Source organism: Balaenoptera acutorostrata, chromosome 16 (genome assembly GCF_949987535.1).
Source record: "Balaenoptera acutorostrata chromosome 16, mBalAcu1.1, whole genome shotgun sequence".
NCBI lineage: Eukaryota > Metazoa > Chordata > Mammalia > Artiodactyla > Balaenopteridae > Balaenoptera > Balaenoptera acutorostrata.
In genome coordinates, this window is record NC_080079.1 from 81,527,383 (window position 1) to 81,555,190 (window position 27,808).

General features: G+C 39.7%; 1 protein-coding gene across 3 annotated transcripts in view; it reads left to right on the plus strand.

Moving 5' to 3' along the window:
* The first annotated feature begins 2,434 nt into the window (after positions 1-2,434).
* BICC1 (BicC family RNA binding protein 1) overlaps positions 2,435-27,808 on the plus strand; it is a 305,324-nt gene continuing 279,950 nt past the window's right edge. For 2 of the 3 annotated variants that reach the window (XM_057531573.1, XM_057531575.1), the window contains exon 1: positions 2,437-2,937. In XM_057531573.1, the coding sequence (XP_057387556.1) occupies positions 2,451-2,937 (487 nt within the window). In that variant the 5' untranslated portion in view covers positions 2,437-2,450. Of the gene's footprint in view, positions 2,938-27,808 lie in introns of all 3 variants that reach the window. The other variant, XM_057531574.1, reaches the window with a different exon arrangement.

Genomic DNA, 27,808 nt, shown 5'->3' on the forward strand with positions numbered 1-27,808 from the left:
CTCCATATCCAATCCATCACCCATCTAGCTGATGATATTTACAATCAAAGTGTTTCTCAAATCCTCTCACGTTTCTCCATCTTCACCACTCTAGGTAAGCTACCAGCATTTCTTATCTAAACTTCCTGGGTAGTCTCTTACTTGAACTAACTACTTCTATTAGGTCTCTCAATCTGTTTTCCATATTATAGCCACTGTCATCTTTTTAAAATGTAAATCTAAGTACATCATCCTTTGCTTAAAGCCTCTACATGGCTTCCTTCTGCTCTAGGGATAAAAGCAAAAACTCCTTAACTTGGCCTGCAGGGCTTACAAGCTGTACTCCTCACATACCTCTCCTGTCTTGGCAAACACCATCTAATTTCTCATTCTCTTGTACCAGCTATGCTGGTTTTCTTTTAGCTCCCCATGCCGCCACCTCTAACTACATGAGCTTTGCTTACACTGTGATCCAATTGAGAGCCAGTACAGCTTGGCGGCTAAGCATAGCACACTTCACACCTAATTTTCAAGGGAGATTGCCTGGGTTCAAATCCCGATTCTACAACTTACTTATTTGTGCAAACTTGGGCAAGATACTTTATCTCCTGTACCTCAGTTTCCTCAACTGGAAAATAAGGATAATTGTAATAGATTTGAGCATAATCGTGTTATTATGATCAAATGATCATTTTCAGGGAAGGCTCTTTCCTCCCCTTTCTTGCCCAGTTAATTTCTTCTCAAACTTCTGTTCTCAGCTCCAGAGTCACTTTCTCAGAGAAGCCTCCACTGACCTTTCTGACTGAATCCAATTACTTCTTTACAGCTTTTCTCGTATGTTGAGTCTCTTATTTGTAATGCTTAATATAGGTGCAATTTTATATTTTTCTGAGTGATTTATGTATTTATTTTTGGTTAACATTCTGTCTTTCTCACTGAAATGTCAGCTCCAGGAAACTAGGATAGTGTTTGTTTTTTTGTCACTATTCTTCATGCCTAACACAGTGTTCATTACTTAGTAGGTTTCCCCCCAAAATGTTTGTTGACACAAAAAACGGTAAACATCCCTGATGGAAGGCTCTTTGATAACCTCTTTTGCTGCTTAAATTAGTGTTCTGCACAGTAAGTAATAAGTTCTGAGAAGGAACACGGAGGGTGAATCAAAGACCAGTTAAGCTGTACATCTGCTCCTGGTTCTTCAGGAGGTGACTCTGAGCAGGGGGGTTCCCTGTTCAACAAGGCAGGGTTTTGTGGAGATTATGTGCCGGATACCCAGACCTGGGTTCAATTCTTGGCTCCGTTATCTGCTGCTGTGTGACCTTAATCATGTCACTTGACTTCTTACAGTCCAAGTGTCCTCATCTGTCAAATCACATCACAGTACTCAGCGCAGAGTCAATTCTTGGTAACTAGGCAACGGAACTGATAAGAATTTCACTCAAGCACAGTACATGATTATCCACAGGCTAGCCCCTTATGTAGGCCAGTAAGTCTCCTTCTGTGGTCGGTGACAAACAGCTATCCCATCCCCAGCCCCTAAAAATGTCAAAAAAAAATTTGTGCTTTTGGTCACAAGAGAGAGTAAGAATCAATGTGAACTGGAAAAACAGAGTTCCAACAGGATTTCCTGGTGCTTCAAGTGCAAGTTTGAGAGTGGCAGTGGGTGAGCTGGTGTGCTCAGGTAGGATCAGAGGTTCGTTTGCTGGCCATCACCTGTGAGGGACTGACCTTGGGAACAGAGAAAAGCCCTCAGTCCCTGACAAGACAGCCCTGCCCAGATGCCAGCGGGATCCAGCTAACCGCCACTGCAATCTCAGAGCCTCTTTTCTCCTGAGCCCTCCTTTTTTTTTTTTTTTAAATCAGCTGAATCCATTCCTTGAGAATCACATAGAAAATGACTCCCTCCTCACCTCATTCAAGAAGAAAATAAAATCCCATTCCTCACAATAAAAAGAGTAAGCCTCTTGCCCGCCTCTTGTGCAGCTGGCCACTTTGCTGGGATGAGAGGAGAAATCTGGTTTTAACATTTGGTGGAGGAGTGAGCTGCCTGGAAGCAAGGACCACAGTGATGTCTGAGAGAGATGGACGTTGTTTCTTCCGCAATCCTCTTTTTCTCCTTCCTCCTGTTTCAAACTTGTGGGACCGACCGGGGCTGTGACTTTCAGGGTGTAGTGTGCGTACGTCAATAGAAGGGGCATTGTGTGTGTACTTCGAGCGCGTTCAGGAGGGTGCTGTGCTTGAACTTGCGAGTGTCTGTGACGGAAGAACTGTGAAAGCATGTGTGTGGGACAAGATTTAGACGTGTAAGCGCAGGAAAGTGGTAGCGTGTACGTGGTGAGTGTGTGCGCGCGAGTGAGTGCGCGAGCCAGGGGCCGGCTGCCCGCCCGCCGCGGCTCCCCGTGGGCCGGCCCGGCCAATGAGCGCGCGGCTGCAGGGGCGGCGGGCGGGGAGGGGGCGCAGGGGCCCTGCGGATGGAGGCGCGGGCGGCGCGGCGCGCTCATTCCGCGCGGGCGTTGCTGGCGGGGGGCGGCGCAGCCACTGGCCGGGGACCGGGGCCCGGACCAGGGGCGGCGGGCGGCGTAGGCGGCGCCCGGGGCTGGGATGCGCAGGGGGCTCCGTGGCGGCGGCGTTGGCGTCGGCGTCGGCGGCCGCGGGGCCACGAGCTAGCGCCGCGGCGCGGGGAGCCAGTCGAGCCCGGCGGGCGAGCGGAGGCGGCGGCGCAGGCAGAGCGGCGGCCGCAGCCGGAGCCCGAGCGCCGCGCGCCCACCATGGCCGCTCAAGGCGAGCCCGGCTACCTGGCGGCGCAGTCGGACCCGGGCTCCAACAGCGAGCGCAGCACCGACTCGCCCATGCCCGGCTCGGAGGACGACCTGGTCGCCGGAGCGCCCCTGCACAGCCCCGAGTGGAGCGAGGAGCGCTTCCGCGTGGACAGGAAGAAACTTGAGGCCATGTTACAAGGTAGGCATCCACCCCGCGTTCTCGGACTCCCGGGCTGCGCCCGCGACTCCTTCCCGGACATCCCCGCCCCGCGTCCCGGCGCCCGCCGCTCCGGCCCAAAGCCGACTTAGTTCCCCCGTCCCTTCCCCCGCGGAGCCGGAGGACACCCACAGGGAGTGCAGACCTCGCGGGAGTCTCCACCCTTCCACGCCTCCCAGGTCTCCGGGCACCGAGAACCCTGTGCTAACTTGACCGGCTTCAGAAAAGCCGAAGGCCGTGTTTGTACCCGCGCGCCCAAGTGGCGTTTTTGGACTTTGGAGATGCCAGCTTTAGTCCGGACACCTGGCCTATGCCATCCGGATCCAGTCGGACCGCGCAGAGTATGCGTGACTCCCTCCCCACTCTCTGGCACTCTGGAATTCTAGCTCCGTCTCTGTTTCTCTCCCTCCTCTTGTCAGTATTCACTTCCTCCAGCTGAGGGGCCTTGTCTCGCTATTGGGAAACGCTCTGCAGATGTCAAAGCTTAAGACAGGAGTTCCCGCCCGGCACCCGGAGTAAGAGGGGCCAGCATGGGGGTGAGCGGCCAAAGCGTGGGGATTGTGTCAGGGCAGTGCTGCTGGGTTGGGGGACAGTGCGTGTTCATCGCCTGACAGGCTTATAAAACACATCTTGAGTTACACTCGGTTCATAAAAGTCTTCCCGTATTATGGGTATCTTACTTTGTCTTTCACAATTTGGGTTTGTTTTTTGTTTTTTTTTTAAACGCCCTCGTTTCTCTGGGACTTTCCCAGGCGTAACAGCTTTAACCATACAGGACTGGGAACAAATTTTGACTTTTAATGGGAGGATTGGAGTTCTCAGAGTGCATGCTAAAATGTCCAACGTCATTTTGATCTTCCCTAAAAATGTTAATTACTAGCTTACCTGTAGTCCCCAGTGTGGTTCTTTTCCATCATCCAGAGAAATAAGGTAATTTGAATGACTGTTATTCTTAAAATATTGTAGAGGGACCAGGCATTACTTTCACTAAGGGTGCAGTGGTGGATTCATTCAGTAGCTCGTATCCTTATATGAAGGGAGGATTGGAGCTTTCCAACTTTCTTTTGTGGCTTGGTGCCTAATTTACTTTGACTTTATCAGTCAGTGCATCGCAGTGTGGGAGCTGTTTAGCCCTCCATGGAAATGCAGTGGTTTTTTAGAACAATTAAACAGGTTATTTTAAGACAGAACAAGATGTTTTCCAAAACAATAACTTGGTGGAAACAAATAGCAAGAGTGTTTGGTAGGCGTTTTTGGATGAGTTACAAACTCATCTCGCTTGTTGCTTATTTTTATTGATAAACATCCCCAGTGCTTATCATGTCTCTGTCTTACTCCCTCTTTTTTTCCTCCTTAAATTATGTAACTTTCTAGGAGAGTTACTTATGTGATAAACTATTCAAATAGGAATATTGCAAAGTGGATTTGGAAATTAAAGCCCCAGTTGCCTTTCAGTAACCTATTTTAGTTATTCCATTTGTTCCGTGGTTCTTTTTTGCCTAGTTCCTATTATAAAACAAAATATTAAATTTATCCAGAAAAATATTGCTGTGAGATTGTTTGGGTTGAACTGATAACACACATACCTATCCTTTCAGCAAGTTTCTCGTTTATTTTGTACATTTGGAGGGTTGTGAAAGATGGATCTTCTACGTCTTCCTTACCTGTCTTGCCTACGCACATGCAAGTAACGACAGTGATGTTAGATCCTAGGAAGCCCTCTTGCATAACCTGAGCTTTAGAAGTGGTTTTCTTTTTTGAATTAATTAATTTCCATTTAGAATGAAACGAAATATGGGTAAGGCATTTTTTAAAATTTGAAGGCCATTCCCTTTGTAGATATGATATTCTGACATGAGATAGTTTAAAATTGCTTTGCTGTGATGAAGTTGCTTTTACAGAAACTCTTGAGTTAGTATTTCTTCAACAATGTATGTATTAATGAAATATTCACACTTCGACTCCAAAGATTTCTTGAATAATTGAACATAGTGCTTTGATTAACTTTCCAAAATCACTAATAAGTGAGTTGTGCCTTCTAAGAAAGTTTGAACACATTTGACAATAGAACCCAGTGCACTGTGTACCAACGCATTTTGTCATGCATGCTTCCTAGTGTCAAATTTTGTTAGAACCACCATGTTTGAAGGAATAAGACTAGTTTCTGAACCAAACATAATCATGTGTCTCATTGCTCGATACTAGGTGGTTAAAGCAAGCGTGGGCAACTGGAATCACTCAGACCTAGGTTCAAATCCCTGTGGAACCTTGGGACAGTTCCTGGGCACCTCCCCGTCTCAGTTTGTCCGTCTGTAGAATGGGACTGATATTAGTACCTTTCTTTTAGTTTTGTGAGAATTAACAGAGATAAAGCTTAATAAGCTAAAACTTGCCACACTGTTTTATAAATGCTAACAGCTTAATATATATCAGTTGATTTTATTATTACTAATAATAAATATTATAGCACGGATTCAAATAACTTCCAATGCCTATCACAATTTCTGACAGTAGTCTATATCTAAATATCTAGAGAACAAAAGAATTTTGCAGTTTCATAATTGAAGAAGTAAAATAGAGAACAAGGTAGGAAGTTTGGAAAGTCAACAAATATTCTAATATTGTTAGATATCCTTGGGCGGAAAGCTTTTCATTTGAAAAGTGCCAATTAAGAAAAGTCTGTATTTGCCTGGTTGGGTTTCTGATTATTGTGAATTTGGTTTTGCCATTTTTCCTCACACAATCGCCTTAAAATATGTGCAGGTTTCCAGTTTAAATCAGGATAAATAAGATTCTCTGCCTTTAAGTCTACATAGTGCAAATTGGTGATTATAATGCTTGGAATTTGTTTCCAGAGAGACTGTCCTGGGGGTAAGTTAATCTTTAATGGGTTGTATTTTTATTAGTAGAGAAATTCTTCTACGCAATGGACCAAAAATTCAGTGAGGTTAAAATATGGGCAGTAGGGTAGTGGTCAAAGAAATGAAATACCATTCTTGGATGAATCCCCAAAGAATTGATACACATAAAATCCACCAGGCCAAAAATGTAGGAAAAAAGATCACTAGTTTTTTATTTTTTGCTTTTGTTTTTTATCTAATAACTACTTTGGAACAGCCGTGCAGAGTATCTGACACTTCTGTTTGAATCTAAATGAAGATTATTGATTATATTAGTCAACAGTTTTGTAAATGGGAATTGATTTTCAAGTTTAGTTTAGGTTTTTGATGGGGATGGTAGGCCTTGGAATAGACACGACGGACAACATTATAATAATGAAGAAAAATTGTTCTTGATTTACTTAATACGGATCTTCAGAATTTAGACTTCATATTTCATGTGGGATAGTAGTATTGATTCATTTCAGTCAATTAAATGTGATTTATGGTATGTAAAGAGGGAGGAGAGTGGTCTAGAGGAAAGTCTGGGAGAAAGTAGCAAATAAATGGGTCAGAAGAGTCAGAAATACAGCCTTGGTGTTGGCCAGTGTCCTGAGAGACAAACATGGAATTTGTACATTTATACTTTTCCTTTTTTTTTTTCCTTTTTCTTCTTTTGGGGTTGTTTTCCATTTTATGATTATACTTTTATTTTTACACTGAAAAACATATACGCATGCTGTACAGTTAAAAATCCCTACATAAAATTTAGACTCATAGGCATTTTCAAGGTTCGGGATCCCTTGTATTTCATCATAGAAAGAATTGTAGTCTGGGGGCAGTGGCCTGTTTTTATGAATTGAGGTTGATGTCTGGTGGGCTTTTAGGATATTGCTGTTAAAGACATTAAGAACCATGGTTTGGGGACTTCCCTGTTGGCCCCGTGGTTAAGACTCTGTGCTTCCAATGCAGGGGGCACAGATTGGATCCCTGGTTGGGGAACTAAGATCCCATGTGCCATGCGGCGTGGCTAAAAAATTAAAAAAAACAAACATGTTTTTACATGTTCACAGTGATGGGCAGAACAGGAATCATTGACCACTGCTTGCTTGAGGAGTAGAACTAGCCACTAAAACAGCTGATCACACATTGATTAAAAGTAAGAGCAGCAGTTATGTAATTACATATCTTTTTTCTTTTTTTAATTAATTAACTTATTTTTTTGGCTGTGTTAGGTCTTCGTTGCTGCGCGCAGGCTTTTCTCTAGTTGCGGCGAGCGGAGGCTACTCTCCGTTACGGTGCGCAGGCTTCTCATTATGGTGGCTTCTCTTGTTGCGGAGCACAGGCTCTAGGCGCGCGGGCTTCAGTAGTTGTGGCACGTGGGCTCAGTAGTTGTGGCTTGCAGGCTCTAGAGCGCAGGCTCGGTAGTTGTGGAGCCTAGTTGCTCCGCAGCATGTGGGATCTTCCTGGACCAGGGCTCGAACCCATGTCCCCTGCATTGGCAGGCGGATTCTTAACCACTGCGCCACCAGGGAAGTCCCTACATATCTTTTTAATTTGGCAAACTTTAGTGAAGATTGTCTTATAATTTGGTAAATAGATAATAATCTTTTAGATGCTTTTGTGGGATCAGGGAGAGAGATGAAGTAAAAATATATGAGAATGGGGGAGTGCTGAAAAAGAAAACAAACAAGAGCTAAGCTGAATGTAGTTTTCTAGCTAAGGCTTGATTAAGGCTAATAAACAATAAGAACAAATCCAATAACTTTATGAAGCTTAATGGTTGAAAGCAAAGTGTTCTTGGCCAGATCTGGATTTGAGTCTTGGTCCTACCTTTAAATAGGGAACTTGGGAAAATTCATTACCTGCAGCCCCATTTATGAAAGGGGGTGTTAATCATCGTGCCTACATCTGAGGTGGTTGTGACCATTAAGAGAAAAAAAGATGGATGCAAAACATCACAGCGCTGGCCACGGAGTAAGTGCTGAATAAATCACTAATAACCATATTTATTATAAACCATAGTTCATAAAATGCACATTCTCATATTGAAAATGAAAATCAGGTATACTTGAAAATGAATTAAATGGTTTATAATAAATGAACATTCACAGCTATCTAAATATTTTTATTGGCCTTCCTGGTAGCTCACCGTACGCCCAGTGTATTAGCCCCTTGTAAAGGTGGAGGAGCAGGTATGAGTAAAGCTGTACTGGATGCGAGTGTGGAGTTTTCGATTTTGTGCAGGAGGAGAGGGCTTTGCACTCTCTTTAGCTGTCATTGTTCTTGCTTTGAGTATTTTTCATTCTTTGAACGGTCCGGAGCCCGTCACTTCTAATATTTTTACTAGAGACTAGCCGCAAAAATCCATTAATCTCCATTGTAGTTTGATGTTGCTCTGAACTTGTCATTCACTGGTGTCTCGAAAGAGAGTTTTTCAAAGAAAATGTTGCGCCTGGGCTAACGTGTTCTGTTTGCTCACCTGTAAGATGGGGACCATGACGGTCCTATCTTCCAGGGGTGTTGTGAGCGCAGAACGAGATGATGTGTGTGAAAAGTGGAGCTCAGTGCCGGGCACGTGGTGTTTGGTGGACGGTACTGCAGCAGCCCCGTGCCATGTGATGCATAAGGATTTCAAAACACTGGAAAGCAAATGCTTGCCAGGTTTTTTTTTTTAAAAACAACTGCATATGAATCTTTTCTTTTTTTATTCAGTGAAAGTCTTCTTCCAATCAGAAAAGTGTATTAGGACAAGTGTAGTAGACTCAGAGAGCAGAACTGAAGGTTCAGATTGTTTTAGAAACGAAATGAATAAAATCCATCAGAGGTTGTGTAGCCTGGCGGTGAAGAGTTCAGGAACTGCTATCAGCCTGGCCTGGGTTGGGGTCCTCACTTCACCTCTTGCAGAGCCCCACGAGGATGCTGTGAGAGGCTGTTACAGCCCTGCACTCGTGGGCAGGGGGTCAGCGCTCTCCGTCAGTCTTATCTCTGTGAAGACTTCGGGGGTTTTGCTTAAGTTGATCATTGATAAGTTAAAACATAGAAAGGGCTTGTTATATCGATGATTTTAACAGGCAGGAATGTATTTATTTGGCTGTGACTAACAGAAAACCCAACACAGAGTGACTTAAACAAACCAGGGGTTTATTTTCCTGTTGAAGCAAAAAAATCTGGGACTAAGAGGGCCAGGCCCCAAGAGCTGCTCAGGGGCTTCAGGGAGCCCAGCAACCTACCCCCTGACCTCGGCCATCCCGGCTGATGGCTTTGGCCTCATTGGTGCAGTCCGGCCAAGGCTATGCCTTGAGATGCGCCTGTGGTCTCTGCAGGGAAAAGGGAGGGAAACAAAAATGTTTTTTTTAAAAATTTTTTATTCAAGATTTTGCCTTTTTGTGTGACAAAGAATTCTGTCTCCTGGAACTTCCATCTGTATTTCTTTGGCTACTCTTTGCTACAAGAGATTCTGGGAAAGCGACTTCTTTTCTAGCTTCTCTTGTAGAAGCAGGCAAGGAAGAAGGGAGTCAGAATGGATGCCGAGTGATCCAACCCGTAGTTTCCCCACAAAGGGCAAAGCAGAGAGCACTGTGACAGAAGTTCCAAGTTGTGCCTGATGCAAAAGCTTCCCTGTGTCAGAGACTTTGGCCTGCATTGATAACCCCTAGAAATCTAGATGATTTGGTAATGCTTATGTGGGTGGAATTTCTTCTTGGCATAGTCCGGGAATAAACCTAATTCCCAAAGAGAAAACAGCTTTGATCATGGAAAGCAGTTCTCATGTTGTTACTCCTTTTACAAACAAGACCTAGGACCCCTAAGTACTGTAACTGTCTTTTTCTCCTCCACTGTTTTCTGCCTGTCAGGTGTTTTTTTCATTGAAAATCATACAACACAAAACAAATGTCCATTTTACCTTTTTTTTTGTTTGTTTAAAAGAATTTCACTTATTTATTTATTTATTTATTTTATTTCTGGCTGTGTTGGGTCTTCGTTTCTGTGTGAGGGCTTTCTCTAGTTGCGGCAAGCAGGGGCCACTCTTCATCGCGGTGCGCGGGCCTCTCACTATCGCGGCCTCTCTTGTTCCGGAGCACAGGCTCCAGACGCGCAGGCTCAGTAGTTGTGGCTCACGGGCCTAGTTGCTCCGCGGCATGTGGGATCTTCCCAGACCAGGGCTTGAACCCGTGTCCCCTGCATTGGCAGGCAGACTCTCAACCACTGCGCCACCAGGGAAGCCCCATTTTACCTTTTTAAAAATTTTTATTATTTTAATTTATTTTATTTTTTTATTGAAGTATAGTTGATTTACAGTGTTGTGTTAATTTTTGCTGTACAGCAAAGTGACTCAGCTATACACATATATTCATTCTTTTTTATATTCTTTTCCATTATGGTTTATCCCAGGATACTGAATATAGTTCCTAGTGCTATACAGTAGGACCTCGTTGTTTATACATCCTATATGTAAATAGTTTGCATCTACTAACCCCAGACTCCCAGTCCTTCCCTCCCCGACATTTTACCTTTTCTTACTCTAAGATATACTTTCTCCCCTCCTACTTCCTCCCCTCCCACCACCCATCTCAGGTTGCTTTTAGAATAGACCGGTTCAATGTAGCTCTGGCTTCTGCCCTTTAGGGTTTTCTTGGAGTGGCCACTGCAATAGCATCTGGCCAACGAAGCCAGAATTTGTTCAGAAGATGAAGTCATTTTGGAGGCAGTTTGATAATAAAATTATCATCAGATTTGTGCCATGTTTTGCTGTTTGAAATTGTCCAGAATGATGAGCTAATAAAAATACCAGTTGGCTCATCCTTGGTTCATTCTCTTTATTTAAAAATCTAGTTCTTTAAAAATGCATGGGATAATAGTGACCATGACTATTCCTTTATGTAAAATGCTTAATAAACTACCTGGGATGAGGCACAATTTTTCTTTTAATTTATATTTTAGTTTTTTGGCTGTGTTGGGTCTTTGTTGCCACGTGCGGGCTTTCTCTAGTTGGGGCGGGCGGGGGCTACTCTTTGTTGTGGTGCGCGGGCTTCTCATTGCGGTGGCTTCTCTTGTGGTGGAGCACAGGCCCTAGGCGTGTAGGCTCAGTAGTTGTGGTTCGTGAGCTCTAGAGCGCAGGCTCAGTAGTTGTGGCGCACGGTAGCTTAGTTGCTCCGCGGCATGTGGGATCTTTCTGGACCAGGGCTCGAACTTGTGTCCCCTGCATTGGCAGGCAGATTCTTAACCACTGAACCACCAGGGAAGTCCTAAGGCACAATTTTAATGCTAACCTATCATGTCTTTTGCAGTGTGGGGATGATCTTGGCAAGAAACCCTTGTTGTTATGCTGCAAAAGCCACCACATTTGATTTTTAATCCTTATGGTATTAGTATTTAGGGAAGTATCCAAAATGCACAAACCATTAATAGAAACATTTTGTAGATGTTATACACTTATAAATCCATTTACTACCTAATAAGCTACTAATAACTGTGGTTGATGAAAGCATTTATATTTGTAACACATATTAAATCCTGTTCCCATTTATGATGCTAGCATATAAAAAGATAATGCTCGCTTTCTAGCTATAAAGTAGTTTCTCTGTTACAGTGAATAAGGTAAACCACATATTAGTCTGCATACTGAGTTGATCTGGAGCTTATCTCTCTTGTATAGGAAGATGCTTAAACATAAGATTTGAAAATTAGCCATTGTATTTTTTTTTCAGATTATGAAAGTAATCAAACTTATTATAGAATACTTGAAAATACAAACAGATATAAAAAAGAAAAACCAAAAGTCACCCCTAAGTCCAGAATCCAGCAATAACCACTGATAATATTTTGGGAATTTTTTCCTGGTCTTTAAAAAGTACGCTCACACATAATTTATTTTTGCAACAGATATTGAGTTCCTACTATATGTCAGGTACAGTGTTGGGCTTTGGGGGTGCAGACAAAACCAAGATAGATATGGTTCCTACCCTTGTGTGACTTGTGCCCCTTAAATTCTAAACTGGGATCATACTTCCCTTCTTTTTCACTTTACATTGTATCATGGATATTTTCCATTTCATTAAAGATTCTTGAAGAACATGGTTTTATTGTTATTTTAAAAATTTTTATTGGAGTAGAGTTGACTTACAATGTTGTGTTAGTTTCAGGTGTACAGCAAAGTGAATCAGTTATACATATATATATATCCACTCTTTTTTATATTCTTTTCCCATATAGGCCATTACAGAGTATTGAGTAGAGTTCCCTGTGCTATACAGTAGGGTCGTATTAGTTATCTATTTCATATGTAGTAGTGTGTAATGTCAATCCCAATTTTCCAATTTATCCCTCCCCCGCCCCTTACTCATTGGTAACCATGAGTTTGTTTTCTACATCTTTAACTCTATTTCTGTTTTGTAGATAAGGAAGAACATGGTTTTAAATAGCTATATAATATTACCTTGACATGTCATGATTTGCTTAAACATTATGATATTTTATAATGTTTTTAGGTGGCCAGGTGGTGGAAAGAACCTAATGTTTCTACTCAGAATGTCCCAGATTCAGGTCCTGGCTCTATCATTTATTGGTTGTGTGGCCTGGGGCAAGTTAATAATTTCTCCGAACCTCAGTCTTCTTATCTCTAAAATGGAATGAATATCATTTCTAGGTTGTGAGGGTTAAAAATACTGTATGTCAAGCATGCACCAGTGCCAGATGTAGTGCATATACTCAAGAATTGTCAGGTGATGAATGTTAACACTGCTGCCCCAAATACTTTTGCCTAAAAACCTTTTTTTTTTTCTTTCCATCCTTAATTATTCTCAGAGGAAAAATTCTTACTAGTGAAAATTTTAGCTCAAAGGGAATAGATATTTTTAAGACTTTTGATAAAGTTCGCAAGAAAAATTTCTGGAAAGATTCATATCGTAGGCAGAAGAGACAACAAATTTGTAGGCTCTCTTCTCCTTGTACCTGTGATCCCACATCCTGGCTTATTTGAGCTGGTGGTTGTGAGAAGTTAGGAAATAATTGAATCACCAATCTAGAGTTAGAGTTCTGTTTGTTTCTTTCATAGCAAACTTTGAATTATGTTTATCATACCTGAGTAGCATGTCTGGGAGTCACTAGTTCTTAAAATCTGTGTGCATAAAAATCACCTGGGGAGATTGTACAAAATGGCAAACTCTGGGCCTCTCAAGAGATTCCAACTCTGTAGGTTTGAATCTGTATTTTGTGGTAGGAATCTGTATTTTGAAAAGAATCTCGTGTGAGTCTAATGTAGGTGTTCCCAGGAGTAAACTTTGAGAAATATTGCTAGATAGTTAGATGACGGTGATCAAAATTAAGAATGTTCAGGCCCTTTTCTTTCTTTGATTCCCTTTACCCCTTTTTTTAAAAAAACTTATTTATTTTTGGCTGTGTTGGGTCTTCGTTGCTGCGCGTGGGCTTTCTCTAGTTGTGGTGAGCGGGGGCTACTCTTCGTCGCGGTGCACGGGCTTCTCATTGCAGCAGCTTCTCTTGTTGCAGAGCACGGGTTCTAGGCACGTGGGCTTCAGTAGTTGTGGCACGCAGGCTCAGTAGTTGTGGCGCAGGGGCTTAGTTGCTCCGCGGCATGTGGGATCTTCCCGGACCAGGGCTTGAACGCATGTCCCCTGCACTGGCAGGCGGATTCTTAACCACTGCGCCACCAGGGAAGCCCTGATTCCCTTTACCCTTGAACCTAGTACTTTCTCCATGTTATTAAACCACCTTGAAGCATTTTAGTCTAGGAGCATAATTTATAACTGGCACAACGTTGTTTAGAGAGTGGCTTATTGTAAGGAACTTGGGGGAAGAGCGCAACCCTGTATATTTCTGTGGAGGGGATATACTGTCTTTATTACGGCACAGCAGGCTCAGAATGCATTTAGTTGTCCTACAGACTCCTATAAAGTCAGGTGTAACAGACATCTGTTTAATATATTATCAAATAACTTAAGAGCACACATTTTTTATTGCAGAAATTTAAAAAGCAGTATGAGGGGAAACTTTTAAAAGAAAAATAATCATTGGTAATCTCACCTTCCTAACAGCTATTTTCATTTTTCTGCCTTGAAATGTAGTCCTTGAAATACAGTCCTTGACTATTGGCATAGGGGTTATGTAGCTGTTGTTGTAACATTGACTACTGTTTTGTATTCAGCATTAATCTAATATATTAAATGTTTTTGTGTTTCTAAGCAAGTTTTCAGAATTAAAATTTTAGGGTTGGATAATGGTACCTTTGATCAAAAAAAATTTTTTTTGCAGTTATAGACTACCTTATGGTGAATGCGAATTACATAGCTTTTTTCTCCTTTGAAACTGTATTCCGAGGAAAAACTTTTGAGGAATATGGTTACTGAAGAATAGCGGCGATTTTGAAAGCAGCGGCCAACTTTAATTGAGCAGTTACTATGTGTGAGACACTGTTCTGATGCTTTATGCCTGTTCAGTCATCTCAGCCTCTCATGCAACAACCCAATAGATACAGATGCTGTTTGGGTCTTTGTTTTACAGACACAAAAGCTGTAACTCCTTTATTTTATTTTATTTTTTAATTAATTAATTTTTATTGGAGTATGGTTGCTTTACAATATTGTGTTAGTTTATACTGTACAGCAAAGTGAATCAGCTAGATGTATACATATATCCCCTCTTTTTTGGATTTCCTTCCCATTTAGGTCACCACAGAGCACTGAGTAGAGTTCCCTGTGCTCTACAGTAGGTTCTCATTAGTTATCTATTTTATACATAGTAGTGTATATATGTCAATCCCAATCTCCCAGTTCAACCCTCCCCTCCCCCCCCACTTGGTGTCCATATGTTTGTCCTCTAGTTTGTGTCTGTAAGTCCTTTAAATCTGGGGCCTGGGTTTCTTTTTGGAATTCTGAGTGGACCTAGACACTGGTTTTCCTCTTGGGGTTGTTACAGAGTCATAGCTGTTACGTAGTGTGGAGACATATCAAATCTGAGTCTAGGATGATAAACTGTACTCCAAAAAAGGTTTTGTTGCTTCCTCAGTTCCCTGCCGAAATGCAGAGGGCTGTGGTGGTAGGCACAGAGGTGGTTAGAATTCTTGGTGAGAATGCAGACGTTCCAGAGGGCTGCCTTCTGCTAGCTTTGGTTAAGTTTTCTCTGTTTCTTCCTTTGTGGAACTGGGATAATAATACCTCTCTCCTAGGGTTTTTGTGAAGGTCATATGAGAATGTATGTAAAGTTGGCTTGCAGTTGGTGCCCTGTACATGGTCTACATGTTTCAAATTCATCTCTTATTCCTGTGCAGCCTCCAGCCCAGTGCTGTGAAAATACGTGTGTGTGTTTACAGAGTAAATGGCTCATGATGGATCTGGATTAAAGACTGTACCATTTTGGGCTGGTGGACCTGGCATTGACCTCATAGAACGGAACTTTAAAGCTAGGGCATGTGCTTGGCCTTAAGAAACACCAAATAGTTCTGCCTTACATAAGTAAGTAAGGCAGAGTAATTCCCTACATGCAAGGTCGTCTTTCTTCACCCTCAGTCTAGGGCTTGTGTAGAATGTTGTGTTATTAGTGATAGTGCATTAGCATGGTGTTTTGAATGAGGATATGCAAAACTTAATTCAAGTGAGGTTAATGTGGGATAATTTGTGGCTGTGTCTGATTAGTTTTATAAATTGAAATTTGTCACGGTGAATATAATTTTTCAATTTATTCGGTTACAGATTATCTTATTCTTAGAATAATACATCTCCAGATACTTGTTTAAATATGCTTTTAAAGCATCTCAGATAAGAGATTTTTTTTATGTTAGTTTGTTCATTGCACTAGGATACTCACTGAGGTATTTTGGGTTAAGGGAAATAAACCACTCCTCGCAGCAGAGCGGGTGACTGGGAACTCAAGGCAACTTGAGTTCATGACCTGGTCTTTCCACTGACACTGTCATCTTGTATAAGTTATTTAACTTTTTAGGGTTTGGATTAGATGTCCCCTAAAATCCTTTCCAACTCCAGTATTCTGAGTCTTTTGCACAGTGTACAGTACAAGCCCAGTAGTACTTGGCATGTGGTGTTAGGGTCTGACTCAGCTCTACATCCATGAGTAGCTTTGGTACAAATTTGCCTTGATCTGAACCACGCACATGAGCATTCACAGCAAACGGGGAAGATGCTGGAATGAAGACAGTTGGAGTATCTTTGGAGGAGCAAGTATTCCCAAGGCAGCTGACCACAAGCTCTGCTTTCTGACATCTTGGCAGTCAGGTTTACAGTGCCCTGTATTCTGTGGGCTAGATGTGAGCTAATTTAAGGTTTTCTGCAGTAACTGAGCAGGAATGACAGTGTAAACCATAGTTGAGACTTGCTGGTGTTGACACACTGTGTTAGATGAGCAAAGGAGATCGTATGCTTCCCCAAGTAGCATCTTTTTTGTCACATTTTCCTTCCTCCTTTGCCATTGTGTCCAGTTATCAAGTTCCACGTGCCAGGGTTTATATCTGTCATGTAAACCACTAGAGAAATGTAGCAGGGAAACATAATAGTGTTCATTAGAGTAAAATCTCAATTGAAAAGACATCTGTATGTTCAGATTTTAAGTATTTTCAGAATCGCTTTAATTGCTTATCGATTATTGAGAACTAGCAAAATATTTCTCTTGTGTTGTACAGAATACCACTAAAGCTTGTATTATCTATGTTTTGAGTTGATTCCTTTATCATATGCTGAGCTTTTGAAGTGCCATTCAAACAAAGTCAATATTTTGCATATTTGTCTTTTTTTTTTTTTGGCCGCGTGGCATGCGGGATCTTAGTTCCCCGACCAAGGATTGAACCCATGCCCCTTGCATTGGAAGCACAGAGTTTTTACCACTGGACTGTCAGGGAAGTCCCAAAGTCAATATTCTGACAAGCTTTTATAATCTTTTAAATTGCTTGATTATAATGATTTAATTTTAAAAAGTCAGGAAAATATATGTTTAGCTTTAGTATTGCAGGAGCAATCCTATAAAGAAATGTTTATTTTAGTCCGGGAGACTGTTTTTCTTAAATTAAAAAAATTTTTATATGGGAAATAGAAACCCAAGATAGCATAGACCTATAGAGTTTTAATTTTATTTTACAGGGATCTGTAATTTAGTAAAACATTGCTGGCAGTCATACTGTCACCTAAACAGAAAGATAGCTTCAAAAATATATTTACTGGGAATTCTCTGGTGGTCCAGTGGTTAGGACTCAGCGCTTTCACTGCTGGGGTTGGGTTCAATCCTTGGTCGGGGAACTAAGATCTTGCAAGCCACATGGCGTGGCCAAAAAAAAAATTTTTTTACTACCAGTGATTGAGTATCTGGGATGCATTATCTATGAAAGTTTATTTGACTAAGTCGAAACAAGTAGGCTTGAGCAAAAAATATTATTAAAATGGATTTGATTTTGAAGTTCTGTATGAATCATTAGCTTTCAACCTTGTGAAATTTGTCTCTCATTATAAATTATTCAGGAATAGTGAAGCCATTTGAAAAACCCAGTTGTGTTAAAATCATGAAGTCATGTAATGGGACTGCATAAGTGAATGAGGCCCTTTACCTTTAAGAGGAATACAATCTAGTGGAAGAGAGGAAACCTACCTGAATTTGTTAATAGAAAAGAAAAGGAGATCCCATAGAATAAGGCTGTGCTTACTTAATGTGCATCATAGTCTGGGGTTGCCTACCTCTCTCCCACAAGATGAGGCCTTGCGATAGCTAGTTTATTTGGGAGGTACTCTCAAGGAGAGGAAGTGAGGGAATAAGAGTCACATGGGGAAGAAGGCAAAGCCACTACAATGATGTATAATTGAGTTGGTTACCTCTGAGGGTGATTGCTATTTCTGGTGAGTCGCAGAGTCTGTATCCATAAATCATCCATATAAGGGACTCAAAGAATCATTTGTCTATCAGCTTCTGTCCCTCTTTGAAGAGGATTGAGGGTTGCCCCATGAGGTTTGCCCCTTCTGTACTTCTGGGTTACATACATGTGACACCTACCAGCCCCTGCATACATCCAGCAAACTCCCAGAGCAGGACATGAGAAGTCTGTCTGCTGTAAGCTTGAGGTGAGGCATTGTCAGTACAAAGTGGGTTTACATGTGATCAGAGCCATTTACTGTAGCCTGACTGGAATCAGAGATGAAGTGTAGTGGGGGTGAGATGGTGTATACAGTACAATATCTTTATTTTATTTATTTATTTATTTAAATTTATTTTTTATTTTTGGCTGCATTGGGTCTTCATTGCTGTGTGTGGGTTTTCTCTAGTTGCGGCAAGCGGGGGCTACTCTTTGTTGTGGTGCACGGGCTTTTCATTGCAGTGGCTTCTCTTGTCGCAGAACACAGGCTCTAGGCACAGGCTTCAGTAGTTGTGGCACGTGGGCTCAGCAGCTGTGGCTCGCAGGCTCTAGAGCACAGGCTCAGTAGTTGTGGTGCCCGGGCTTAGTTGCTCCGCGGCATGTGGGATCTTCCTGGACCAGGGCTCAAACCCATGTCCCCTGCACTGGCAGACAGATTCTTAACCACTGCGCCACCAGAGAAGTCCCTACAGTGCAATATCTTTATATACTTTGAATGCAAAAAAAAAAAAGGGAGACAGAGAAGTGGATGTTTAAAATGTGACATACTCTTTGTTTTAAATCAAAGAAAAGTCTTTACTGTAAATTTTTGATGACTTCTATTGTGTATGTTTCTGTTGAGTTTGCTGTAATGTGAGATTACAGAAATAAACCTTACTGTGGCCAGAAAGATGGTGGAGTAAGGAGCTCCAGAACTCACTGCCTGACAGGAACGCTGACTTATCAACAATATACAGTTCAGAAAGCCATTATGAGAATGCCCAGGCAAGCTCAAAGGCAAGAACAGCTGCAGTGAAATGGGTTAGAAAAGTGGTTTCATTTCACCTACACCAGCCCCTTTCCCAAGCCGGCAGAGCTAGCAATTGAGAGAAAAAGCCCAATATGTTGCTTCTCCCTTGGAAGGCAAAGAGAATAGTGGAACATACATTCAACCTTCCAGCTTTTTTGGGGACTACCCGAGGGATTGGTTTCTATTTTGCCTGACTTGGAGTACTGATGGGGGAACTGGCATAGTTTTGATGCCTGGAGGTTGTTGAGAACTAAAGAGAGCTTAGCAGCCTATGGCAGTGCCAGAGAACCTGCAGTACTGCAGACAGACATCAGAGGGAGTGAGAGACTCATGAAAAAGAAACCAGCAGACCTCCCTTCACCCAGCATGCCTGGAGAAGAGGCATGCTTGTAAAAGGTTTGAAAGGCCCCCAGAATCTCTAGCTGGGCTGATTGATATGGAAGTCTTCCTCTGTACGAAGCCAATCTATAAAGGTTGGGAGAGGTGGCTGTTTTTTAAGTGCAAAAATCATTAACAAAGATAACAAGGCACACAAAAAAGCAAGAAAACGTGGCTTAATCAAAGGAGCAAAATAAATCTCAAGAATCTGACCCTAAAGAAATAAAGATCTATGAATTACCTGACGAAGAATTCAAAATAATCATTTTAAAGAAACTCAGTGTACTGTAAGAGAACACAGTAAATTAAATAAGGAAAGCAATATATGAACAAAATGAGAATATCAAAAAAGAAAAACTATAAAAAAGAACCAAACAAATTCTGGAGCTGAAGAATACAATACTGAATTGAAAAACTCACCAGAGGGGATCAATATCAGACTCGGTCAAGCAGAAGAAAGAATCAGTGAATTTGAAGACAGTTCATTTGAAATTATTGAACCAGAGGAATGAAAGGAAAAAAAATGAAGAAAAGTGAAAAAAGCCTAAGGGACTTATGGGACACTATCAGAAGGACTATATATACTATATGGGTGTCCCTGAAGAGAAGAGAGGGATAAGCAGAGAGCTTCTTTGAAGAAATAATGGCAGGAAACTCCCCAAATCTAAGGAAGGAAATGAACATCTAAACTCAAGAAGCTTGAAAGAGTCCAACTAGGAAGAACCCAAGAAAGTCCATACAAATTGATCAATCAAAAGTCAGAGACAGAGGATCTTGAGAGAAGCAAGAGAAAAATAACTTGTTATGTTACAAGGGAGCTCCTATAAGATAACGAGCGGATTTCTCAGCAGAAACATTATGGGTCAGAAGGGAGTGGGATGATCTATTCAACGTGCTGAAAGAAAAAAACTTGTCAACCAAAAATGCTATATTCAGCAAAACTGTCCTTCAGAAGTTAAGGAGAAATAAAGACCTTCCTGGATAAATAAAAACTGAGGGAATTCGTAATCACTAAAGCATATGAAAATATAAAGCTCTCTGGTAAAGAAAATCCCTATAGAAGATGCACAAAAGAAAATGAGAAAGGAATCAAAGCTTGTCACTGTAAAAAATCAACAAAACACAAGGAAAGGCAGCAAAAGAGGAAAAGAGGGACAAAATACTGACAAGACTTACAGAAAACAGTTAACAAAATGGTAATACTAAGTCCTTCCCTATTGGTAATTACTTTAAAAGTAAACAGATTAAACTCCCCAATCAGAAGATGTAGAGTGGCTGAATGGATAAAAAAGAAAAAAAAGGCCAATTATATGCTGCCTACCAGAGTCTCACTTTAGGTATAAGGACATGCACAAGCTGAAAGTGAAAGGATGGAAAAAGGTATTCCATGCAAATGGTAACCAAAAGAGAGTAGTGGTTGTCATACTTATATCAGACAAAATAGACTTTGAGTCAAAAACTGACACGAGACAAAGATCATTATATAATATGAAAGGCTTAATTCCCTAAGAAGTTATAACAATTAAAATATATGCACCTAACATCAAAGCATCCAATTATATGAAGCCAACACTGACAGAATTGAAAGGAGAAGTAGGCAGTAACACAATAATAGGAGGAGATTTCAACACCCCACTTTTAATAAGAGATCAGTCATGCAGAGGTTAACAAGGAAACAGAGGACTTGAACAATATGATACCCCAGTTGGACCTAACAAACAAATATAGAACACTCTACCCAACAACAGCAGAATACACATTCTTCTTAAGTATGCATAGACCATTTTCTGGGATAGATCACATGTTATGCTGCAAAACTGGTATTAACAACTTTAAGAAAATTGAAATCATAGCAGGTATCTTTTCTGATCATAATGGATGAAACAGTGAATCAATAGCCAAAAAACCACCCCCAAAAAACAAAATTGAAAAACTCACAAATATGTGGAAATTAAACAACACACTTCTGAATAATCAGTGGATCAAAGAAGAAAACACAGGGGAAATCAGAAAATATCTTGAGACAAATTAAAATGAAAGTAATTATGTACCAAAACTATGGGATGCAGCAAAAGCAGTAGTAAGAGGAAAGTTTATAGTTGTAAATGCCTCATTAAAAAAGAAGAAATATTCAAATCAACATCTTAACTTTACAACTCAAGGAACTAGAAAAAGAAGAATAAATTAAACCCAAAGTTAGCAGAAGGAAGGAAATAATAAAGACTAGAGCAGAAATCAAAGAGATAGAGGATAGAAAAACAATAGAAAAAAATCAGTGAATTAGGAATTGGTTCTTTGAAAAGATCAATACAATTGAAAAGTTCTTAACTAGACTAAGAATAAATGAAGTCTCATGTAACAGAAATCAGAAATGAAAGAGGAAGCATTACAAGTGATGCCACATAAATAAAAAGGGTCATAAAACACTTCTGTGAACAATTATATGCCAACAAATTGGATAGTCTAGAAGAAATGGGTAAATTCCTACAATAATAGGATCAGTAATCAAGAACCTTGCAACAAAGAAAAGCCCAGAACCAGATGGCTTCATTGGAGAATGATACCAAATATTTAAAGAAGAATTGACATCAGTTCTTCTCAAACTCTTCCTAAAAATTGAGGAGGAGGAAACACTTCCAAACTCATTCTACGAGGTCCGCATTATCCTGATGACAAAATCAAAGGTTTTGATTTTTACAAGAAAAGATTTTATTTTACAAGAAAAGGAAGCTACATACTAATATCCCTGATGAATATTGATGCAAAACTCCTCAACAAAATATTAGGAGACTAAATTCTAGCAAGTTAAAAAGATTATACATTATGACCAAGTGGGATTTATTCTTGGAATGCAAATATGGTTCAGCATATGAAAATTAGTCAGTCAGTGTAGTATACCACATTAACAGAATGAAGGACAAAACCCACATGAGCACCTCAATTGATGCAGTAAGAACATTTGACAATATTTAACATCCTTTCATGATAAAAATGTACAACAAACACAATAGAAGGAAATTACCTCAATGTAATAATAAAGGACATATATGAAAAGCTCACAATTAATATCACTCAATGGTGAAAAACTGAAAGCTTTTCCTCTGAGATCAGGAAATAGGCAAGGGTGCTCACTCTCACTACTTCTATTCAAAATAGTACTGGAAATCCTAGCCAGAACAATCAAACAAGAAAAAGAAAAGACATCCAAATAGATAAGGAAGAAGTAAAATTATCTATGTTTGCAGATGACATGATCTTATATATACTTGATATTGTGTAAACCCTAAAGATTCCATGAAACCATGTTAGAGCTAATAAATGAATTCAGCAAAGTTGCAGGATACAAAATGAACACACAAAAGTCAGTTGTGTTTCTATACATTAATAATGACCAATCCACAAAGGAAATTAAGAAAACAGTACCGTTTACAATAGCATCAAAAAGAATAAAACAAGAATCAATTTAATTAGGAGGTGAAAGACTTGAACATTGAGAACTACAAAAATTGTTGGCAAAAAGACAAATGAATGGAAAGACATATTGTTTTCATAGATTGGAAGACTTAATATTGTTAAAATGTTTATATTACCCAAAGTGATCTACAGATTCATTGCAAACTCTATCAAAATCTCAATGTCATGTTTGAAGAAATGGAAAAAAAAATAAAAATTCATACGGAACCTCAAAGGACCCCAAGTAGTGAAACCAGTCTTGAGAAAGAAGAACAAAGTTGGAGGCCTCACACTTTCTGACTTCAAAACTTATTACAAAGCTACAGTAATCAAACCACAATGGTACTAACATAAAGACAGACATATAGACAATAGAGAACCCAGAAATAAACCTTCTCATTGGCAAAGGTGACAAGGCTATACAATAGGAAAAGGATAGTCTCTTCAGCAAGTGATGATAGGAAAACTGGATATCCACGTTGAAAAGAATTAACTTGGACCCTTACCTTTCACCATATATAAAAATTAACTCAAAATGGATTAAAGACTTAGGAAGATAGAAATTATTTCAAGCATCTTTTCTGACCACAGTGGTATGAAACTAGAAATCAAACACAGAAAGAAAAATGGGAAAAGCACAAACACATGGAGACTAAACAACATGCTACTAAAAAACCAATGGGTCAACAATGAAATCAGTGAAGACAGCAGAAAATACCTTGAGACAAATGAAAATGAAAACAACCTCACAAAGTCTATGGGATGCAGCAAAAGTAGTTCTAAGAGGGAAGTTCATAGCAATACTAGACTTCCTCAAGAAACAAGAAAAATCTCGAATAAGCAACCTAACCTACTGTCTAAAATAATTAGGAAAAGAAGAACAAAGAAAACTCAAAGTAGGAGAAGGAAGGAAATGATAAAGATCAGAGAGGAAGTAAATAAAAAAGAGGAAAAAAACAAAAGGAAAGATCAATAAAACCAAGAGCTAGTTTTTTGAGAAAATAAACAAAATTGACAAACCTCAAGCCAGGCTCACCAAGAAGGGAAGAGAGAGGACCCAAATAAACAAAATAAGAAATGAAAGAGAAGTAATAACCAATACCACAGAAATACAAAAAAATCATAGGAGGATACTATGAACAGTTATTTGCCAACAAATTGGGCAACCTAGAAGAAATGGACAAGTCTCTAGAAACATAGAGCCTGCCAAAACTGAGTCAAGAAAAAAGAGATAATTTGAACAGACTGATCACTAGAAGTGAAATAGAAGTTGTAATTAAAAACTCCCTGTAAACAAAAGTCCAAAACTGGATGGCTTCACTGGGGAATTCTACGAAACATACAAAGAAGAAGTTAAAACTATCTTTCTCAAATTCTTCCAAAAAATTGCAGAGGAGGAAATACTCCCAAATTCATTCTGTGAAGCCACCATTACCCTGATACCAAAACCAGACAAAGACAGTACAAAAAAGAAAATTACAGGCCGATATCTTTGAGGAATATGGATGCAAAAATCCTCAACAAAATATTAGCAAACTGAATCCAAAATTACATAAAAAAAGATCATACACCATGATCAGGTTGGATTCATTCCAGAGTCTCAAGGATGGTTCAACATATGCAAATCAATCAATGTGATACACCACATTAACGAAAGGAAAGACAAAAACCACACGATCATCTTAATAGATGCAGAAAAAGGATTTGACAAAATTCAACCTACATTCATGATAAAAACTCTCCCCAAAGTGGGTGTAGAGGGAACATGTCTCAATATAATAAAAGCCATTTATGATAAACCCACAGCCAGTATAATACCCAATGGTGAAAAGCTGAAAGCTTTCTTGCTAAATTCAGGAACAAGAAAAGGATGCCCACTCTCACCACTTCTATTTAACATAGTATTGGAAGTCCTAGCCACAGTAGTCAGACAAGAAAAAGAAATAAAATTATCCAAATTGGAAGGGAGGAAGTAAAACTGTCATTATTTGCAGTTGACATGATACTCTATGTAGAGAGCCCTAATTAGAACTAATAAATGAATTCAGCAAGGTAGCAGGATACAAAATTAGCATACAGAAATCTGTTGCATTTGTTTAGTCTAACAATGAAATATCAGAAAGAGAAAGTAAAAAAAAAATCCTGTTTAAAGTTACATCAAAAGTAATAAAATACCTAGGAATAAACTTCACCAAGGAGGTGAAGGACCTATATGCTGAAAACTACAAGACTTTAATAAAGGAAATTGAAGATGATTCAAAGAAATGGAAAGATATCCCCATGCTCTTGGATTGGAAGAATTAATATTTTTAAAATGGCTATGCTGCCTGAAGCAATCTAGAGATTTAATGCAATCCCTGTTAACATACCCATGACAGTTTACACAGAACTAGAACAAATAATCCTAAAATTTACATGGAACCACAAAAGACTCAGAATTGCTAAAGCAATCCTGAGGAAAAAGAACAAAACTGGAGGTATAACCCTTCTAGACTTTAGATTATACTACAAAGCTACAGTAATCAAAACAGCACGGGGGTGGGGGGGAGGTGGGAGGAATTGGGAGATTGGGATTTACACATATACACTATTAATACTATGCATAAAATAGATAACTAATGAGAACATATTTTATAGCAACTAATGAGAACATACTTTATAGCAGAGGGAACTCTACTTAATGCACTGTGGTGACTGAAATGGGAAGGAAATCCAAAAAAGAGAGAATATATGTATATGTAAAGCTGATTCATTTTGCTGTACAGTAGAAACTAACACAACATTGTGAAGCAACTATACGCCAGTAAAAATTAATTAAAAAAACCCACCATGGTATTGGCACAAAAACAGACATATAGATCAATGGAACAGAATAGAGAGCCCAAAAATAAACCCACACACCTATGGTCAATGAATCTACAACAAAGGAGACATAAATATACAATAGAAAAAAGACAGTCTCTTCAACAAGTGGTGCTGGGAAAGCCAGACAGCTACATGTAAATCAGTGAAATTAGAACACTCCCTTACGCCATATACAAAAGCAAACTCAAAATGGTTTAAAGACCTAAATATTAGACATGACAGCGTAAAACTCCTAGAAAAGAACATAGGCAGGCAACACATTCTCTGACATAAATTGTAGCAATATTTTCTTCGATCAGTCTCCCAAGGCAAAAGAAATAAAAGCAAAAATAAACAGATGGGACCTAATCAAACTTAAAAGCTTTTGCACAGCAAAGGAAACCATAAACAAAATGAAAAGACAGCCTACAGACTGGGAGAAAATGTTTGCAAACAATGCGACTGAGAAGGGCATAATTTCCAAAATATACATACAGCTCATACAACTCAAGAGCAAAAATACAGCCCAACTGAAAAATGGGCAGAAGACTTAAATAGATGTTTCTTTGAAGAAGACATACAGATGTCCAACAGGCATGTGACAAGATGTTCAACGTCACTAATCATTAGAGAAATGCGAATCAAAACCGCAGCGAGGTATCACCTCACACTGGTCAGAATGGTTATTATCAGAAAGTCTAGAAATAATAAGTACTGGAGAAGTTGTGGAGAAAAGGGAACCTTCCTACATTGGTGGTGGGAGTGTATATTGGTGCAGCCACTATGGAAAATGGTATGTAGGTTACTTAAAAAACTAAAAATAGAGCTATTATATGATCCAGAAATCCTACTCTTAGGTGTTTGTCTGGGAAAGGCAAAAACTCTAATTTGAAAAGAAATGTGCACCCTAATGTTCATAGCACTATTTACAATAGCCAAGACATGGAAACAACCCAAGTGCCCATTAATAGAAGTTTGGCTTAAGAAGATGTGACACCTATCTATCTGTCTACCTACCTATCTATCTATCTATCTATCTATCTATCTATCTATCTATCATCTATCTATCTATCTATATCTCACACAATGGAATCTTAGCCATAAAAAAGGATGAAATACTACCATTTGCAGCAACATGGATGAACCTAGAGAATATTATACTTAGTGAAGTAAGGCAGACAAAGACAAATATATCCCTTATGTGTGGATTCTAAAAAACAATACAAATGAACCTATTTACAAAATAGAAATAGACTCACAGACATAGAAAACAAACTTCTGGTTACCAAAGCAGAAAGGGAGGGGAGAGGGATAAATTAGGAGTATGGGATTAACAGATACAAACTACTGCATATGAAATAGATAAACAACATATGTATAACATAGGGAATTATATTCAATATTTTGTAATAACCTGTAATGGAAAATAATCTGAAAAAAATATATAACTGAACCACTTTTTTTTTTAACATCTTTATTGGAGTATAATTGCTTTATAGTGTTGTGTTAGTTTCTGCTGTATAACAAAGTGAATCAGCTATACATATACATACATCCCCATATCTCCTCCCTCTTGCGTCTCCCTCCTACCCTCCCTATCCCACTCTTCTAGGTGGTCACAAAGCACCGAGCTGATCTCCCTGTGCTATGCAGCTGCTTCCCACTAGCTATCTATTTTACATTTGGTAGTTTATATATGTCAGTGCTACTCTTTCACTTCGTCCCAGCTTACCCTTCCCCCTCCCTGTGTCCACAAGTCCATTCTGTACGTCTGAACCACTTTGCTGTACACCTGAAACTAACACAATATTGTAAATCAACTATACTTCAGTAAAAAATGGATTAAACACCTAAATGTAAGACCTGAATATCCTGGAAGAAAACAGGGGAAAAGCTTTATGACCCTGGATTTGGCAGTTATTTATTGGATATAACATGAAAAGCACAAAACACCAAAAGCAATAATAGACAAATGTTTGATCTATTTGATCTAGATCAAATAGATCAAACTTTAAGTCTTCTGTGCAGCAAAGGAAGCAATCAACTGAGTGAAAAGGTAACCTATGGAATGGGAGAAAGTAGTTGCAAACCATAGATCTGATTGAGGGACTAATATCCATAGTAAAGAACAAAAACCAATATAATTAAAAAGTGGATAAAGGACTTTAATAACCCCTTTTCCAAAGAAGATTTTCAAGTGGCCAAAAATAATGAAAATATGTTCAACCTCAAATAATCATTAGGGAAATGCAATTTAAAACTGCAGTGAGATATCACCTCTCATCCATTAGGTTGGCCATTATCAAAAAACTGGGAAATAACAAGTATTGCTGAGGATGTGGAGAAATTAGAACGCTTGTACACTCTCAGTGGGAATGTAAAATGGAGCAGCTGGTATGGAAAACAGTATGAAGGTTCCTTGAA